The sequence below is a fragment of the Monocercomonoides exilis genome (assembly GCF_001643675.1).
Source record: "Monocercomonoides exilis strain PA203 chromosome Unknown scaffold18-1597598, whole genome shotgun sequence".
In the NCBI taxonomy this organism is placed as follows: Eukaryota; Preaxostyla; order Oxymonadida; family Polymastigidae; genus Monocercomonoides; species Monocercomonoides exilis.
In genome coordinates, this window is record NW_027150563.1 from 1,529,959 (window position 1) to 1,549,225 (window position 19,267).

At 37.5% G+C, this 19,267-nt stretch overlaps 8 protein-coding genes across 8 annotated transcripts; 4 read left to right on the forward strand and 4 right to left on the reverse strand.

Moving 5' to 3' along the window:
- Positions 1-522: 522 nt before the first annotated feature.
- Positions 523-2,154, reverse strand: MONOS_1466 (uncharacterized protein; the record flags this gene model as incomplete). Its single annotated transcript, XM_067867479.1, has 1 exon — positions 523-2,154. The coding sequence occupies one exon, from the start codon at positions 2,152-2,154 to the stop codon at positions 523-525; it is 1,632 nt and encodes a 543-aa protein (XP_067729018.1).
- Positions 2,155-2,334: 180 nt separating this feature from the next.
- MONOS_1465 (uncharacterized protein) lies at positions 2,335-3,606 on the reverse strand (the record flags this gene model as incomplete). The annotated part of the gene is made up of 1 exon (XM_067867468.1): positions 2,335-3,606. One exon carries the CDS (start codon positions 3,604-3,606, stop codon positions 2,335-2,337), a length of 1,272 nt encoding a protein of 423 aa, XP_067729019.1.
- Positions 3,607-3,793: 187 nt separating this feature from the next.
- MONOS_1464 (uncharacterized protein) lies at positions 3,794-4,672 on the reverse strand (the record flags this gene model as incomplete). Its single annotated transcript, XM_067867456.1, has 1 exon — positions 3,794-4,672. The coding sequence occupies one exon, from the start codon at positions 4,670-4,672 to the stop codon at positions 3,794-3,796; it is 879 nt and encodes a 292-aa protein (XP_067729020.1).
- Positions 4,673-7,028: 2,356 nt separating this feature from the next.
- MONOS_1463 (uncharacterized protein) lies at positions 7,029-12,825 on the forward strand (the record flags this gene model as incomplete). Its single annotated transcript, XM_067867445.1, has 2 exons — positions 7,029-7,330; positions 7,453-12,825. Exons 1-2 carry the CDS (start codon positions 7,115-7,117, stop codon positions 12,823-12,825), a joined length of 5,589 nt encoding a protein of 1,862 aa, XP_067729021.1. The 5' UTR covers positions 7,029-7,114.
- Positions 12,826-14,311: 1,486 nt separating this feature from the next.
- Positions 14,312-14,942, forward strand: MONOS_1462 (putative 60S ribosomal protein L35Ae). Its single transcript, XM_067867434.1, has 3 exons — positions 14,312-14,384; positions 14,452-14,569; positions 14,644-14,942. The coding sequence occupies exons 1-3, from the start codon at positions 14,338-14,340 to the stop codon at positions 14,794-14,796; spliced, it is 318 nt and encodes a 105-aa protein (XP_067729022.1). The 5' UTR covers positions 14,312-14,337; the 3' UTR covers positions 14,797-14,942.
- MONOS_17475 (uncharacterized protein) lies at positions 14,933-15,471 on the reverse strand. The gene is made up of 2 exons (XM_067870399.1): positions 15,360-15,471; positions 14,933-15,301 (listed from the first exon to the last, which is right to left on the reverse strand). The coding sequence occupies exons 1-2, from the start codon at positions 15,452-15,454 to the stop codon at positions 15,103-15,105; spliced, it is 294 nt and encodes a 97-aa protein (XP_067729023.1). The 5' UTR covers positions 15,455-15,471; the 3' UTR covers positions 14,933-15,102.
- A 74-nt stretch (positions 15,472-15,545) lies between these two features.
- MONOS_1461 (acetyl-CoA synthetase (ADP-forming)) lies at positions 15,546-18,128 on the forward strand. Its single transcript, XM_067867425.1, has 2 exons — positions 15,546-15,563; positions 15,678-18,128. Exon 2 carries the CDS (start codon positions 15,688-15,690, stop codon positions 17,854-17,856), a length of 2,169 nt encoding a protein of 722 aa, XP_067729024.1. The 5' UTR covers positions 15,546-15,563; positions 15,678-15,687; the 3' UTR covers positions 17,857-18,128.
- Positions 18,129-18,455: 327 nt separating this feature from the next.
- MONOS_1460 (uncharacterized protein) lies at positions 18,456-19,202 on the forward strand. The gene is made up of 2 exons (XM_067867414.1): positions 18,456-18,595; positions 18,642-19,202. The coding sequence occupies exons 1-2, from the start codon at positions 18,485-18,487 to the stop codon at positions 18,831-18,833; spliced, it is 303 nt and encodes a 100-aa protein (XP_067729025.1). The 5' UTR covers positions 18,456-18,484; the 3' UTR covers positions 18,834-19,202.
- The last annotated feature ends 65 nt before the right edge of the window (positions 19,203-19,267 follow it).

A 19,267-nucleotide genomic window follows, 5' to 3' on the forward strand; every position in this document is an offset into this window, starting at 1 on the left:
AGAAAAATGAAAAAATTGAATTTAAGTTCAAAAAAAGAGAAAGAAATGACATCGTTATATTATCATAACAATTTTTTTATTGAAAACAAGACATTCAACTATTTATTTATCTTTGAAGCAAATGATATTAACACATTCAATAAAAGAGAGTATGAAATGCTACAACGATTAGAAAAACATTTAACATAAAAGGCAATCAAGCAGATAAACCCGTTTCAAATAATGATTTAAGTTATAAATATATTCTTCACATAATTCACGAATAATAATCAAATCAACGATTAAACAAAATTATCAAATTCATAAAAACATGTTTTCCATTAAAATGTTTTATGTTTCATATTAATATTGCTTATTTACGTATAAAAGAAAATTACAATAACTGTCACTCAAAATTGTTTACTTAAAATCTCATCAAATAAGTAAATTTATTGTGGGTTAGATCAAGGATATTTAATTAATTTTTCTTTTTATTCGTAAAGAACAACCAAATCAACAACACCTCTTGTTATGGGAGTAACATTAATTGGGCTTCGGTACTCCATCACTTATAAAAGTAATCTCCTTTGATCTTACTGTTTCCCTCTCTCTTATTGTCACCGTTGTCTCTATTTTTCCAATCTTTTCCTCTCGCAGTTGATCAATTGCATTTGAATCCAGTTCATTTTGAGTACTTGATGTTGTGGCAATTGCATGAGAAGGGGATACTGGGAGCAGACAGCCCGCCTGACCAGTTGTGTTAAGTGTTATGCTGGGCATTTCACCAGGCTGTCTTGCCAAAGGCGGTTGTGGATTAAACTCCAAGGAACATCTCATTTCTGATGATATGGATTTTGGAGGCTGAGGGACTAGTGCCTGTTGGAACATTTGCATTGGGTTGAGGGGCAACTGAGGGGAGAAGGCTTCCGGGAAAGGTCTAGCAAATATTTGCTGCATTCCGGATGATATATTTGACTTGAAATATGATCGTGAAGGTGTATGTGCTGCGGGCGACAACCTTGCGTGATGCGCGATAAGCACCTCTGGCACCCCCTTTAAGGAGTAAGCTGAAATAGAAGCAGCTTTTAATGTGTAAGGTCTGAATTCAGCAGGAATCCCAACCCGGTCCATCGCCCGCCTTGCCAGCTTTCTCACTCCATTAACTGTAAGTGGGGTTTTCACCACAGTATTAAGAAGGAATGTGTCATTGTGAGGATATGTCTCTTTCACCCTCCTCCACAATTCCAAGACTGCTCTATAGGGGCAAATTTTTTCTTGATCCGGGCGCATGGCTGCGATAGTTATGAACGACCTTTGCAATTGTGTCTTCATCTTCGTGTTAAGGTAGATTGCCTCCTGCGTAACAATTGAACGTTCAATGGAGATGGCTGCTAACTCAGCAAAGCGGCACGATGAAAATAACATGCATAAAACGATGCATTTTAATGTGAGTTCATAAAAGGTGAGCTGCTCATTCGTAGGTTGTCTTTCATAGAAATAAAAAAATTGATTTGGCGACCACATTAACCTATTCAATGTTCGAGGGATATGACTTCTGGCAAACGATCTGAAAATAGAGTTCACAATTGCTGCTTCTCCCAAGTCTTTATCGAACACGAGCTTTGAAATGAGTGACATAGCTGAGCGTGTTTGACTTAACACAGAACAAGAAATTCCGTTGTCCCTTAAAGAAATAAAACTGAGGCAACAACCTTTTATCCAACTGCTCCACTCCTTCGGGCAATCAATCCCATCCGGAAAACCTGTGAGCTTGCCTAATAATGCATAGCCATAAGTGCAAACTGTCCATGTCGTCTCGCACACGCTCCCTTTCACTTCCAAGGCAATTCTATTGTCAATGTTGTTTCTCTCTGCTGTTCTGAAGTTAAACTGTTCACCTCTCTGTCTTACCATAACTTTGCTGCCATGTACTGTCCCGGTGGAAGCGTTGCACCCGCTTGAGTCATTCCCATTCCAGGCTTCAAACAATAATTGCTGTGATTCCAGATTATGCAACGCGTCATTAACTTGTCCAAGAGCTGATTCCACACCTGCCCTCTCCAATTCGGTAGGAGCAGAATTGCTCTCGCTTTCTCTGCTGCTATCTTCCGAAGCGTCGGAAGCAAAAGCGGAATTGGAGGATGGGCCCAAACTATCTCCTGACTCCACTTCCATGCGAGACCGTCTTCGCATATGTGGCTTCCTGGTCCGCACCACCTTTTTAGTTTGTGGTTTCGTCTTGAGGCGAACACGTCGATGGTTGGTTGCACCCTCATTTTCTGCAGAACTTCTTCCATGGCTTCGTTGTTTATTTGGTAGTCTCCCGCTCGCTCCAGGCGAGACAGAGCGTCTGCTTCAATATTGTTCGCTCCCGGAATATGAACTGCTTTCACCACTAGCTGTTCCTTTGTCACAAGGCTGTGAATCTTCTTCAATAGACATCTCAGATTCCTTCCTGCTCCCCAACGATTGATGTTGAAAACTGCTGACGTGTTGTCCGATCTGATCAGCAGGCGCTTCATTCTTTGCTCCCTGAGCAGTGGACGGAAGTGCCGGAGTGATAGTAATATTGCTAGCAACTCCCGGTAATTGGATGATTGTGTTCTGGCTGCCGCCCTGAATGATGTGTGGAAGACTAACTTCTTTCGAGCAATTTGCAGGGTTGCTCCCGCTGCTGTCGGAGAAGCATCCGTTGTCAGAATTGCCTGCCATGGCTGGAAGGAATTGAGTTTGCGTGGTTTGTAGAGGAGAAGACGGGTTTGCCAGTGTTGTATTTGGCCTTAGACTTTGGTACTGAGACGGAATGATCCACCCCACCCCGCCTTCTTGACTGCCTTGGTCAGGGATTCGAAAAGCGTATTCATGTGCCGGGATGCGTCCTGTGCAACAAACCTGATTGCACTGATTGATCCCACAAATCCCGCAAAATGCCTCATTCTCACTTGCACGTTTCTCATAGCGATCCTTGTCCATCTCTTGCACATTGCACACAAGCTCATCCTCCTCTCCTGTTCTAAGCACACACTCATCTGGTTCGTATTCCATATCCATCCCAGATACGTGAATACTTGCTTGGGGGCTGTCTCGCTTTTCTCTTTGTTGATGATGAAACCCAGTGTTTCGAACGACTGAGAAATCTCTTGCGTAATTTTTGAGAGTTCTTCTGCATCTTGGTGAAGGAAAAGCACGTAGTCGAGGTACGAAACACAGCGAACGTTCCATCTTTGTCTCACTTTCTTTACAACCTCTCGCATCACCTTTGTGAAGATGCGTGGTGCATCTTTCATTCCGAATGGCATGCCTTCGAATGCGAAGTACTTGTCGCCGAGCTTGAATGCAAGGTAAGGGATGAACGATTCGTTCACTGGAATCTGGAAATATGCTTGCGAAAGGTCTAATGATGTTGCAAAGTCTCCCTCTTGAAAAAGCTTCTCCACAGTGCGTTGGTCTTCCATCTTGAAGTGAGTGTTCTTCAACGCGGCATTCAGCGGGCGACAATCCAAGACTTGGCAGTATTTTCTGTTCTTCTTGGGGATGAAGAATAGGTTGCTGAGACATTTGAATTCTGCTTTCTTCAGCTCCCTGAGAATTCTGGCTTGAATTCCTTCCTTTACCCAGCGCGCGCATTCTTCTCGCTCTATTTCTGTGCCGATGAATCCTTTTCCTGAAGCAACTTCTTTTTCTAGTTTTTTTCTTGCTTGCTTCCCTTTCCAATTCGGCTTGATTCCGTTGGAAATTATTCTCTTCACTGGCATATCTATCCATGCCCGGAGGAAGAATCTCGTTCTTCCTCCGATGACACCCTCTGGTTTTACTACTGGGAGGACTTTCTCCCCACAGAGCGGCTTCTGAACCTGCTTGTGCTCTTGTTTCTTCTTCGATTCCATCCGCTTCCTCGCCATTTGTTGGGTTTTGCATAGTTCTCCCCCCGAAAAAACTGCCTTCTCTGCGAGATTCTCCCACGCGAACGGCCTCCGATGCTGCTCCTGTATGTGGATATCGGCTGTGCTCGTTTAATAACTTCTTTTTGGTAATCTGTAAGCAAGGGATCATCCATTTCCTCTCTTAATGCCTTCGCTGCAGCGAAACCCTGCCGTCCTGCCACTCTCGTTATTCTGCTTTCCTGTAATGCTGCCGTTACCAGAGTGAGCGCATCTTCGATTTGTGTCTTTGCTTCTCCGTGTACTGCGCCTCTCACCAATAGAAGGGCCTTAATGGTAGGGCAGAGCTTCTTTTCAATTCGTTCCCCTGCTTGATCCAGGGCATCCGACGCCCTCTTTATCGTGAACTCGGGTTTGCGAATTGACGAAGGCATGAACGGAGCCAGGGGAATGGAATTATAGAATTCGATCGTTTCTGCTACATCCCTCTTGTCTATTGGGATGTCAAAAATTTTATAAGATAAGACGCTGCCAAAGAAATCTGCCGCCTCTCGTTCTAGGATAACTTGCATTCTATCCTCTGGGTCGCTGTCACTTTCTTCACCTTGGGATTGTGAAGACTGCGGAATCGTTGAAAAAGGTTCCGGTTGAGTTATTTGCGAATTGAAACTAGGAGGAAGAAGTAAATTTTCCTGTGACGCAGCAGAAGCACTGGAGGGGGATGTAAAGATTGCCCCACCACTCGTTGGCCCGGCGGCCTGAATTCCAGGCATCGCTCCCGACGCGAGTCCAATTGTGCTTTGCGGGATCATTAAATAAAAATATTTTTGATCGACTAGCCCCGTTATTACAAGGGTCCACTCCCATAACAAGAGGTGTTGTAGATTAACCGGTCGTTCTTTAGAATTAATAGGCTTGCGCCTTTTAATGATTTATATTTTTTTTGTGAAAATTGACAAATAAAATAAATTTGTCTTTAATAAAAACACTTTTGATGTGCAAAAATCACAACTTTTTTTTAAATTTTGAATATTTTTCAATGAAATTCATGTTTTTATGGGTCATTTTTCAACAATCATTTTTTTCAAAAAAAATTTTTTTTCGAAACATCGGTCCATAAAAAGTTTCTAAATAATTATGAACTATTTATTCATCATAATTTTAACATTCAAAAACTCAATTTGCAAAAGGAGCGCGTTAAGACCTATGCCCGCATACTCGAACACCAGAAGCACTACACCATTTATTATTCATATTTGGTAAACTTATTATTCAAAATTGGTCAACTTATTATTCGATTTTGGTAAACTAATTATTCAAAGTTGTTAAACTTATTATTCAAAATTTGTAAACTTCTTATTCAAAATTAATAAAATTGAGTATTTTTTTAAAAAAGTTTTTTTGTGAAAAATTGGTTTTTGGCTGAGTATCAGAAAATGTTGAAAATATTATATTCACTCAATATTCGAAATATTGATGAGAATTTGAACCCAGATTTTTATTATTTGTGAATAAACATGAAATTTTCTGATTTTTCAGAAAAAAATCATCATCGTGGAAATAGGATAATTTTTGAATTATTTCACCTCACATCGATAAATAATGCATTATTCAACCAAGAAAAGTTGTTTGTATCAATGATACAAACTGAATACAAATATTTTTCAGAACTGAATAATTCCACGAATGCACTTTCTGAATTCTTTATTTGGTTTTTATTGTTTATCTGAATAAACTTAAATTTATGTAACTTTTCTTGGTTGAATAATGCATTATTTATCGATGTGAGGTGAAATAATTCAAAAATTATCCTATTTCCACGATGATGATTTTTTTCTGAAAAATCAGAAAATTTCATGTTTATTCACAAATAATAAAAATCTGGGTTCAAATTCTCATCAATATTTCGAATATTGAGTGAATATAATATTTTCAACATTTTCTGATACTCAGCCAAAAACCAATTTTTCACAAAAAAACTTTTTTAAAAAAATACTCAATTTTATTAATTTTGAATAAGAAGTTTACAAATTTTGAATAATAAGTTTAACAACTTTGAATAATTAGTTTACCAAAATCGAATAATTAGTTTATTATTTTTGAATAATTAATTGACCAATTTTGAATAATAAGTTGAACAATTTCGAATAATAAGTTTACCAAATATGAAAAATAAATGGTGTAAATGGTGTATTGAAACAAATTTATTTGGGGGAAAATTCGGACTTTCAAGCTTTTTTTGCACAAGGCATTGAAAAATTGCTTCATTCTTAACTTTGTTTCGCTTTCTTAGATTTCAAAACAAATTTGATTTTCAGATCCGTGAACAGGCATTGTTGAAATCAAAACAAAAAGTTTTCCAACATTTCACGAATGTCAAAAAATGGACCCATTTTTATTGCGATTTTTGATCTCAAAAAGTCAATGAAAAGTGCATAATTTTTTAATGAAAATGCCTGAAGTGAAATATTTTGCCCCATTTGAAAAATTAAAACAAAAAATTTTATTATAGATTCGTAAAACAATTCCAAAATGGTTCATTAAAACTTTCTTCTTTGAAAAATGCATATGTTTTTTAAAAACTTAAATTTTCTTTTGTTTTTTTCATTACCATTTTTAAATATATGGGTGATTATTTTTGAAATCATAACTTTTTTCGTGGTGTTGATTTTTCAAAGGTTGATTGTCATTGAATAGAGATTTAGTATTTTATTGATAAATTTCATGAAAACCATTTCAAAAGCAAATGTTTGAACAGAACTAAAGATGAAAATATCTTTAACAAGCATTTTCACTTTTCACTATTCTTTTGTTAAAATTCAAGTGGGATTTTCGAATCGAAGTTTTTGAATGAAAAAATCTGATGCCAAAAATAGTCACCCATATTCTGTTTTTCAAAGAACCTATTTCGGAATATACCCACAGATTTTCATTTTTTCAAATTTTTCTTAATTTTTGAGAGGTTGTTTTTCTCGCATAAAATTTATTTTGTTTGAATTAAATTAAATACATTTTTAAACATGTTAGATGCAAAAAAACAAGAGTTTGCGTTGTCCTATTTAACGCGATTGTGCCTACAGTTCTCCTCGTTCAATGAAGAAACATATTGTCTATCATTGTTGCAATTTGATAATTATCATCAAAGTTTTTTCAAAAAAAATTCTACATAAGATCATTAATTATTGTGATTGATATTTGTTTGATTACTCGTGGTATTAGAAAGGGAAATAGACTGCAATAGGCTTACGAATTCGATGGAAAGTGAAATTCCAATTGGATATGTTCAATCTGAAGGGCTCAGCAAACACGAAATTATGAGTTTTTCAATTTTTTTTACTCTTTTCAATCAACCGAAGCATCCGAGTAAGAAATGGGAAATTTTTATGTGGACAGTAACAATGCTTCAAATGGTTACGATTAGTTTCTTTCGAATCGACACCTCGACGCAAGAAGTGAATAGAATTTCAAAGGTTTGCCAGTTTTATTTTTTATTTATCGAATAAAAAATAAAATTTTCCTTTTCTGTGTTTTGTAAAATGCTGCTCACCTTATATATATATATATAAATTTTGCTTGACTCAAACTTCACCAGTACTTATGCTATCTTGATGGATCATCCCTTGGATATCTTGCTGGGACATCAATTTCGTTTGTGTTGATGGGATGTGCAGCATATTTTGTTTTGCTTACTGCGTACTTGGTTGCGGTGGCAGCGTTTCAAGGCGTTATTTCTGGTTCACAGCCATGGGTAATTTCACTGCTGCGTTGGACTGTGAATGTTACATATACGATCTTGTTTATCCCATTGACTTCGATATGCATAACTATATTTGATTGCTATGAATCAGGAGGGCAAACGATTCATCGGGGATTTGAAGGAAGTTGCTTCGGAGATTTGCTATTGATTTTTAGATTTGTGATATCAATAGTTGTTCTGAGCTTAATGTTGATATCTTCAATTTTTATAAACAACATGATTTTCAACCACAATCCGAAGCATGGTGGGCTATGGTCATCGCCAAGTGGGCTGTGGCAAGCAGTGGATTCATCTCTTGTGTTTGGATGTGTGTTTGCGATGAGAATGCTGTATGGGTGGCCGTTCTGGCGAGGAGCTGTGACGATTGGATCTTCTCTGGTGATGATGGTGTATTTTGTGTATATTCAGCCGATATACAAACTTAATGGAAATCTGCTGATGGGCAGTAAATGGTGCTTATTTGGGTGCTTGAGACTTATTGACGAAATTCTTTATGCAATTGAAGGTGCAACAGGCAACTGGATAATTACTATTGTGCTTCAAGTTGTTGGACTAATAGCTGGAATTGTTGCTTGTGCAGTGCTGTTGCCTAAGATTGGCCGAAAGATGAGAGAGAAAAAGTATCTTTTAACAGCTTTTGGCAACCAATTGTCAGATATTTGCACGAAAAATCCTTCTTTGGCTCTGCCTCCTCTGAAGAAGCCAGAAAGAGTGGAGCCATCACTTCGCTTTATACAACAGAAAGAATACAATTCGATGATTCATTTGACATTTGCGGATTACGTGTACACACACGCACTAAAGACTAACCCGAACAACAGCATGCTGTGCTTCCAATATGCGACGTTTTTGGCCGCCTACCGTAAAAACTACATGAAGGCGAATGGGCTCATCCAGAAGGCACGGTCGCTTTCTCCGAACCTGTTTCTGAGGTTTGTGCTCTTCTGCAAGACGAAAGAGAACGATGGAAGGGCAAACGGAGAAAACGCGAGAAATGGAAGAAGCGGTTTGAATTCGTATGCCTTTACGACTCTGAGAGCAAAAGCGGAGAAGCACCATGAGCTGGCTGTGAGTGCGATGAAGGATTTTTTCGAGAATGCAACAGCGGTCCAGCCGGATTTCAAGGCGATTCCTGTTCTTCTGAATTCTGTTGTTAAGAACGAAGAAATTGCACGAAAGAGCTACGAAGAGCTGATTGAATCGCATGAGCAGAGTGCGGAAGTGCTGCGGAGCTATGCGCGCCTTCTTTTGGATATCTACGACGACGAAGACGAGGCAGAGATGATTCTGAACAGAGCAGACAGCATCGAGGAAGACTCAACCAGCTCTTACGAGTCTTCAATTCACACACACGCAGCAGAGATTTATGACGCTTCGCTTGGTGCTGGAGAGAAGGACAAGGCAGATGATAGGATGAAAAGGGGAAATGAAAGAATAAGTTGCGGTGGAGATGGCAGTACTAAACGTGAATTGGGCGATGCTCATTCAGAAAGGACTGAAAGCTTTGGAGTGTCTATGAGATATGAAGAGAAAGATGGGAGAGAACAGAGAGGAGCAGAAGGAAGGTTTGAAACCAGCCCATCTTCTTATGAGCTGCTGAATTATGACTCGGAGCAAGTTGCGTTGGCAAGCAATGAGATGCAGTTACACCAGTCGTCCAGTTACATCAAGAGGCATCAAAAGTCGAATAAAAAGAAGAGAAAGAAGAAGAAGAAGAAGAAGAACGAGATGATTGTCGATCTTATGTCAGGCGGCCGCGGCAAAAACGGAGATGATAGCGATTCAATGAATACAATGAGGTGCTCTGCGATTCTTCTCCATTTGACGTGTATAATTGCGCTTGTTGTTGCAATTGCTGCGTACATCACGATGACTACGACGTATAAGAGCGATTTGGACACGCTGCGTGCGGTGTGCGACTTGTCGTATCACACTGCCCGTTCTGCATGCATCAGCTACAACTTCTTTGTGTACGACATCCGGTTCAAATTTGAGGATCCGGCTATTTTGGACGAGTGGACGCCGACGATGGTGCGGAAGAAGGAGCTGCTGACGATGCTGCAGGAGACATCAGAGAACATGGCGTCGATGCTGGGGAGGGTGCACGGCTCGACCTCAAACTTGGATCCATGGGAGGCAGCGAACATCGACACGTACATGTTCATATTCTCCACGAAGAACGAGACACAGCCAGATGGCAGCGTAGAGGAGGTGGTGGGCACGAAGAAGCAGATTCTGCAGCCTTCGTCAATGTTGGAGGTGCTGGCCACACTGTCGCAGATGCTGCGCCATCTTTCCGTTTCAGACATGTCTTCTCGCCCGAAGGACCCAAATTATCTGGCAGACATGCAGTATTTGGTGTTCAACTGCCCTGTCCCGATTTTAGACGGAGCAAAAAAGGTTATTTTATCCTATTTTGAGCGAATGAATTCAGTCTGCGACAAAATTATTATCGTTTTTATTCTCTTCATCACATTGTTCCTTGTGCCTCTGACGATTGTACAGCTTGTGATATTCATTGTGTTCACCAAAAAATCAGTGAAGGTTCGGATGAGGGCGTATCATGCAATGTTGGATGTGCCGAAGAACAAAATGCAAAGTGTTGTTCGTCGCCTTCTTTCAGACGACGAAGATGCAGTTGATGACTTTCAAATCGAAGCTGCGTTGAATGGGAATCAAAATGAGAAGGAGCCAGAAAGCAGCTCCAGTGAAAAGCATGAGCAATTTGAAGATGATGAAGCACAGCTTATTGATGAAAGCACAGATGAAAGCGAGCCAAGTTCTCTTCCAAAGAAAAACATGCGGAATATTATTGGCAGTGGAAGACAGATCGAAGAGAAACAGACAGACAGCAAGGCCAATTCTCCATCTGTTAGAAAGACATTGCAAATTCTTGACCAATCTGATATGGAGCTTGATCCCGAAAGATCGAGTTACCTGCTGCTTTCTAGTGCTAATCGTTCGATGGATTCGATTACTGGCACTCCTTTTTCGCGGGCCACTCCGAAATCACTTCTTGGAGAACTGACTGCATCAACATCTTCGACTCCTGTGTACCAATTTCAAACACCCAGAATCGATGAAGAGAATACAAGTACACAAACAACTGAACAGAATTCAAGAAGCTGTAGATCTTCTCCTTCAATGCCACAAGTGCCAATTTCTGCTTTTTGCGCTCCAAAACCTGAAGTTTCTGGAAATGATGTGTTTAATACAGACATGGTTGAAAGCGCTTCCAAAGATATCGCTAAAAACAAGAGTTTAAAAGAAGATAATGGAGCGAATGGCAATAAGAAAGTAACAACAGAAAGTGCTTTTAAAGAGCAGTTGTCTCCGGTGTGCTATGGGAATGCAAATAATGGAATTCAGACTAGTCAACAGCAGAACATCAGTCAAAGAATTCCTCTTGCCAATCCTGTTCCATCAATGTCCTTTCTGCCTGTTCTTCTTACTGGAATTGAACACAATCCGCATCGCAATCTGACAGCAGCAAGCTTAGCGTCTGCGCAAACATCGATTTCTGAGCATGATTCAGAATTAGAATTTGGCGTAGTGTCAATGCCACCCTCTGTCGCTTCCTCAAATCCATTCATGCAGAACAACCTATCGCCGTGCTGGCAGAATGATCTGCCTTTGCAAATGGATCATTTTTCTCCGATTCCACCAGTTGGAGCAATTTACGCAAAAACCGACCAAAATTCATTGGGTCAGGGCGAGCCGCATGTTCAAACGCAGCCGCCTCAACAAAATGGAGCTATTGAAGCGAAATTCACTTTGGATGATGAAGATTCCGAGGAAGCAGAAAAAAACAAGCAAGCGGGATTGATAAGAAATGCTGTTGAAGACACATTTTGGGAAGAAGGAATGGAAAAAGAGGTTGAAAAATTAGAAGCAACTTACAAACAGCTGCCAACTCCTATCACCATTAAAATCGTCGTTACGTGTATTCTTTCTCTGACACTTGGCATCGTCACAATCGTAACCACAGTTGCCCTGGTGCTGTTTTATGTGGGCAATTACAGGCCAACCTCTGCCAACATCATCATGTCAGGGATGCGTGCATCAATTCTGTTCCAGATCCAGTTTTTGCTGTCAACAATACTACAGCCGATACAAATGATTAAAACAGACCAGTCTGTAACATTTCCTACGTCCAGCAATCCAGTCATGCACAACTCTTCTCATTGCTCAGGTTCTCCAGTTGTTGCACGCGATATGCTTGTTCCAATGTCCAAGTATTTTGAAGCGGTGCATCTTGACTGTCATTTTGGAGACTCAGATTACACACACACGAATGATTACACATACGACTCAGTGTCTGTGAAGCGGATGAACACTGCTGTCAACCACCAATTGCTTCTGCAGAAGGCTGATTGCTTTCTTGCAGATTCGGATGACTGCTCGCAAGTGGATGAGTATCGGATGTACGGAGTGAAAGGAACGATTTATGGACTTACGACGCTATTGTCTCGGCTGAGGGTGAATCTGGAGAGGATTTCAAAGATGGATGTCAGCGACATCAATTTGTTTAATCCTGAAGCACGGTTTGTGATGACTGCATTGAGAAGTGACATAACGGCGGGCTTGAACAAGATGACAAACATGATTTTGGCAACAGGAAAAGAAGAAGTACAAGAGTCCATTACAACTTTGACTGTTGTTGTTGCTTCTTTTTGCTTTCTGTATTTTATTAGTATGTTCGGAAACGGACTGACATATATAAAGGAAATTGAGTTTATAGAAACTGTATCAAAGAAGTTGTTTGAGCTGCTGCCTGTCAAAGAAGATGAGAGAGAGATTGAAATGGTGCCTTCGATGATGACAGGAAACGATTCCTTTGACAAAGGAAGAGAAGCCATTCTTGATGCTGCCCAGCAACTTCTCACTTCAATTAACCAGAATGATGATTTTGAAACTGTGGTGTCAGCATTCTATCAGCTTTCATCAACGGCATTGGCAATATTCAACGAAGAGGAAAAAGAAATGGCTGTGAAGAATTATCCTGGAATTGAAAAGCACAAGAAAGAACATATGCTGTTGAGGCAGAGGTTGACGTTGATCGGAGACCAGCTTCACTCAAAGAACGATGCGGCGAAAGCTATCGGAAAGAGAAAGCTAATTTCACTGTTTGATGTACACTTTACTGATGAAGACATTACCTTTGCAGAAGCTGTTTTTGAATTGAATATATGTGATCAGAAGCAGTAAGAAATGTGAAAGAAGTAATAAACAAATGAGTCAATCACAACATATTTGGTCTGTATGTATCGTATATATTCTTTGTTTATGTATTGTGCACACACAAAGATATTCATATGCCTATTGGAAGCATATTTATTTGATTCAGTTTTTATAAATAATTCCTTTTTTATTTTCAATTTTTCTAGAATATATGTACATTCATCATTTTCTCAAATATTTGAGAAAGAAACTATTTTTTGCGAAGTCTTATCTAATTTTTATGTATCATCTTGATTGTTGATTTGCATTACTTTTTATTTTTTTTACAAAAATAGTTGAATAATCAACATATCATCCATGCAATTTATTATTTTTATTTTATTTTATTTTATTTTATTTTATTTTAAATTTGTTTGTTTGTTTGTTTATTTATTTTTAATGTTAAGTATTTAATCAATGTCTTCTTTATATTTATTCAAAATAGGATTGTATTCATTTTTTCCCCTTTTATTTTGATTTCAAACAAATTTATATAGTTGTACATATAATCTATGCTCTTTCTTATTTCGATTTTTACAAGTCTTTTTTTAAAATTGTCAACTGAATTTTACTTGTTTCGATTTCCAAACGAATTTCTTTCTTTCTCTTTTTTTCGTTTTATTTATGAAATGTATTGTTTTCTGTTTCTTTTCTTTTTTTGGAAAGTCCTCTTTATTCTTAAGTTCTTAATTTATTTTTGTTGAGTTTTATTTACTAAAGTCGTGATCTTCAGAATTAAAATGATTTTCATCGCCTTTTTAAAAACATTTTTGTGAAATTGTAGTATTTTAATTTTCAAAATTGTATATTTTTGTTATAAACCAACTTTTTTGAAATTCCTTGAAATGCACTAAAAAAATCTATTTAGAATATTTACTGATATTTTTACCTTTTTTTTATTTTATTTTATTTTATTTTATTTTATTTTATTTTATTTTATTTTATTTTATTTTATTTTATTTTATTTTATTTTATTTTATTTTATTTTATTTTATTTGTTTTGTTTTGTTTTGTTTTGTTTTGTTTTGTTTTTTGTAATTTTAATTTTAATTTTTTTTAATTTGTTCAGTTTGGTGGCATTTCTTGGAGGAGTGAAAGAGATTGGATCAATTTTCATTCTATCTTTTACAAAATTTAAATATTCAAAAAAAGATGGTTTCTGAGAAAAAAAATATTCTTTTTTAAGCAGTTGATGTTTTGTAAGGCTTTCAAGTCATCAACATTCAAGATACGGAAATTAAAATGAAATAAACTCATTCAGTTCAATGCCATTTCAAATCAGAATTCAATTGGGAATAAAACAAATAACAGTTGCAAGGATAACAAAAAAACTATTTTCGTTCATTCATTTCATCCATAAAATCCATAAAAATTCAAATGAAATTATCTTTATTATGTATTGATGAGGACACATTTATAATTTTCAACATTTTTTTAGAAATAATTCCACAAAAAATGATAACATAAAAAATGGATAGAATTGATCAAGAAAATAAAAGAATGCCTTCAAGACTTCACGTTCCTGGAAAAATTTTAGGATTCAGACGGTTATATTTTTCTTTTGTTTTTTGGAGTTAGCCACGCATTTTTGCAATCTTTTTATTGATTTGTTAGAGGAAAACATACACAACATCCAAACATCTCTCTTCTCGAGGTTCAAGGATGCACATCAACTCATGGCGCTCGATATTATCTTGGAAAGACAGTATATTACATTTATAAAGTGAAAAAGGTTTGACTTCAAAATATTTATTTTCAAAAGAAGTAATTTACGTGTCTTCTTTTATTCTCATGATATTTGTTCAGTGCAAATCAAACAAAAAGGGAATTAAAGTCATTAGAGGGAAAGTCGTGAAAACTCACGGAAACAGTGGTGTTGTTCGTGCTCGCTTCACACACAACATTCCACCAAAAGCTTTTGGCGCATCTGTGAGAGTGATGCTTTATCCCCAGCATTAAAATATGTTTCAGAAAAAATGTTATATCTTTTGATTCTATTTTCACTTCTTCATAACAAACCAGGGAATGTGGATTTTGTGAATCATCTCATGTAAAGTTTTTTTTTTCCTTTTCGACATAAAAATGAAACATCGAATGGATAATAGCATTTTCTTCTCAATTCACAATCATCTTAACTATTAAAACTTTATCAAAAGCGTAGTCGCAAAATAAGATGATTACAACTTGATATGGGAATAAAGATATTCACAGAAAAAGACAAGAAAATATCTTTTAAAAATATAATGACACAAAAAACTGGTATGTTCATTCGCCTGCCATCATTTGCTCGTAATCTGTCAAATCAGATTCACGTTGTTTTGCATATAGCATCACTTTATATTGTAAATCAGATTGTTGGAAAAAATCACAAATAAAGCGCAAAATATCAGCTTTCGTAGCTGGTTTCTTCACAACTAATTCTTGGAATAAGCATCGTATGAGATCAGATAATTCCGGATGACTCCTAAAAATAAATAAATTCAGAAAGAATTGTTAAGCGATTAAATGATAATTCAACGTACCTTAAATAAATCTCTCTTTCTATCTTGTAGTCGATTTTTTCTTCTGACAAAATATCTTGCTGCTCAGATGATAGTATTTTTTGTGGTTGAGACATGAATCAAACGTTTTGAGGAATTAAATTCTATTATATTTTTCATGATCCAAAATGTAACACATAATACTTTGGGCGAAAGGCGCTTTATTGAGTTTTGTTCTCTGATTGTGTTTGTATGTTTTTTCTCATAATTTTTGCTTTATATATTTCCTTGAATTTTTATTTCTATTACACTTCATGTTCAACTGATAATTGCGATTTATGATTCTTTGCTTTGTATCAGAACCTCAAAGATGTCTGATCTTCATATTCTTTTCAATCCAAAGACTGTTGCTTTGATTGGAGCCAGTGAATCAGTTGGTGTTGGGCGCACAATGATGTCAAACCTTATGAAATGCTCATTTGGTGGAACCATTTATCCCATCAACCCAAAACGTGATACCATCCTTGGAGTGAAGTGCCACAAATCAGTGAAGGAATTGGAAAAGGGTTCAGTTGACTTGGCAATTATTGCAGTCAATGCCCGTTTTGTTCCTGGTTCAGTGAGAGATTGCGCTGAAATTGGGGTGAAGACTTGCATCATTGTTTCTGCAGGTTTCGCTGAAATGGGAGAGCCAGGTCGCGCATTGGAACGTGAAATCATGTCCATTGCAAAACCAGTTGGAATGCGCATTGTTGGTCCAAACTGTCTTGGATTGATGTCCAGCTCAAGCGGATTGAATGCAACCTTTGCTGCTGACATGGTGAATGACGGATCAGTTGCATTCTTTTCACAATCTGGTGCTCTTTGCACATCTGTTTTGGACTACAGCAAACAAGTTGGATTTGGATTCAGCGCATTCGTGAGCGTTGGTTCAATGCTTGATGTTGACTGGCCAACTTTGATTGATTACTTTGGAAATGATGAGAAGACATCAGCAATCTGCATTTACATGGAAACTGTCGGAAAAGCCAAGCCATTCTTGGAAGCCTGCCAAAGAGTTAGCAAGAAGAAGCCAATCGTTGTTATTAAAGCCGGCCGTTCTGCAGCAGGAAAGAAAGCTGCTTCATCTCACACCGGTGCACTTGCAGGTGCTGATGAGGTTGCAGATGCAGCATTCGAAAGAGCTGGCGTCCTTCGTGTTGTTGAAATCGCTGATCTGTTCGCTCTTATGGAGATGCTCAACAGCCAGCCAATGCCAAAGGGCAAACGTCTCACAGTTGTGACAAATGCTGGTGGCCCAGGTGTACTGACTACTGATTCGTTGTATGTTGGAGGAGGTGAGCTTGCTCCAGTCAGCGACGAAATGATGGCCAAGTTCAATGAATTCTTGCCAGCTGCATGGTCTCATGGAAACCCCATCGATATTCTTGGAGATGCTCTTCCAGATCGTTATGAGAAGACTGTCCGGCTTTCAGTTGAAGATCCAAATGTTGATGCCATCCTTGTTATCTTGACTCCACAAGATATGACCGATCCAACAGCCACAGCTGAAGCCCTGAAACAACATGCCAAGTGCGGTAAGCTGTTCATGTGCTCATGGATGGGAGGCAAAGAGGTAGCAAAAGGAACACAAATCCTGAGAGAGGCTAAGATTCCAGTCTTCAACTACCCCGACCAGGCTGTCCGTGTATTCAACTATCTCCACAGCTATGGAAAACAGATCACAAAATTGGAAGAACCAACACTTGCCACTCCAGAGCTTGGCTTTGATCTCGCAAAAGCAAGAGAAGAGGTCAGACAGATCTACTCAAATGCTCTTGAGAAAGGAAGAACCATCCTTTCAGAATACGAATCAAAGAAGATTCTTGCTGCCTATCACATTCCAGGAGGACAAACCGAATTGGCTCTGTCTCCCGATGAAGCAGTCGAAGCAGCAAAGAAGATTGGCTTCCCAGTTGTGATGAAAGTCCACTCTGAAACAATCACCCATAAATCAGATGTTGGTGGCGTGAAGTTGAACATCAAGAACGAGGAAGAAGTGCGCGCTGCATTCAATGAAATCAAATCCAACGTCGCACGCAACGCAAAGGAGAGCGATTTCCTCGGATGTGTTGTGTTGCCCATGATCACATTGAAGGATTCATACGAAGTTATCCTCGGTGCCAATGTTGACCCACAATTCGGTCCAGTCATCTTGTTCGGATTGGGAGGTGTTCTTGTCGAAGTGTTCAAGGACAAAGCATTGGGACTTGCTCCATTGAACAAGACCTTCGCCCGCTCAATGTTGGAGAAAACAAAAATCTTCCAGGCATTGAAAGGTGTCAGAGGAAAGAAGCCAGTTAACATCGATGAGCTTGTTGACATCATCATCCACTTCTCACAATTGCTTGCTGACCACCCATGGATCTCAGAGTTCGATATCAACCCAATGCTGTGCTCACCTGATGGAATTCTTGCTCTTGATGCTCGTATTCTTATCTACAAGAAGGCTGAACACAAAGAAGAGGAACTCCCTCACACTTGCATCCCAGTTCAGTAAAGCTTTTATTAATATATGTTTGTTTCTGTTGCCTACAAATTCTGTTTTTCGTAAAGATAACGTTTTGAAGTTTTGGATAGGAATTTTCATATGTTTTTACATTCTTTTCATGACTTTGAATAGTTACTCGTTTGTATTTATATGTTTTCCGTTCATTCAAAGAGTATTTTCTTTGTTGTATCTTTTGAAATGAATTGATTGATTCTTTTTGAAAGACATTTTCATGAAAATATTCTTTTTAATAAAACACTCCTTTATAATTGCAAAAAAAATTTTTTTATTAGAATATTCCTGCTGAAAAAATCAAAAATAAAATGAAGTCGTTTTGCAGCGCTTCTAAATTGAATAAAAGATATTTTCATGAACTTTTGATTTGCAAAAAAATAATTAATAAAGTTATAATAAAATCAAATACTATCAATTTAAAAGAGAAAATAATAAATACAGTTGTCAAATCCCAAGAGATAAACAAAAATTGAATATTCATAATATGTCTTGAAATTTGTTATTCATTTTTTCGAATACAAAGTTTAACCTTTGTTTTTAACATTTTTTAATTTTTTATATCAAAAATTTAATTTGGCACAATAAAACCCATTAATAGATTTTAAAGACAAAAGACCGTTTCATGAGTAAGAGGCCAAGTAAGCTTCAAAACTATTCAGCAAATCAATTTGAGCAATCATACTCCCCTCACAGACTTCAAAATTGGAGACAGCCATTCGAAAAGGAGGGAATTGTCTGATTATTAATTTATTGTTTCCTTTTGCAATTTTCTTTTTCAGGAACCAGGAAAAACATTTGAACGTGTGAAACCTGCAAAGCCAGATGGAACACCAGATTTTATCTGCGATGATAGAGGACATTTATTTGCAGATAAAAAGCCAAAAACTCGCTCAATGGAAAGAACTGCATTTGTTAAAGCTCCTGAAACAGGAACTGTTGGATTTAATTTCACAGCAGTTGGTTATACATAAATTTAATATTTTCTTATGGATGCATCTGCGTTCTAGCTTTTTCGTTTGACATCACGTTTTCAACACTTCAATTTCATGTTTCTCTCTCTGAACCTTCAAACTTTTTATTCTTTTCAATTTCATTGTTCACATTACATGTTTCGTGTGAGTATGTTATGTATATGCACCAATAATTTCTCATCACATTCATTTTAAATATAAAAGGAAATAATTGAATCTTTTCACATAATAATTGTTTCTTTTGTTATTGGAATATTTGTTTCGACATAATTCTTTCAAGAAAATAGGCGCTTCAATATGAAAGTTATTTGTTCGTGTTTTGATGACAATTCAAATGTTTTGGTTTGTGCGATGCCCAACAATGAAAAAAACACTAATTGAATTAAATTGAACATCATTTTCAAGTTTGGATTTAAAAAAAAATACAGAAAATC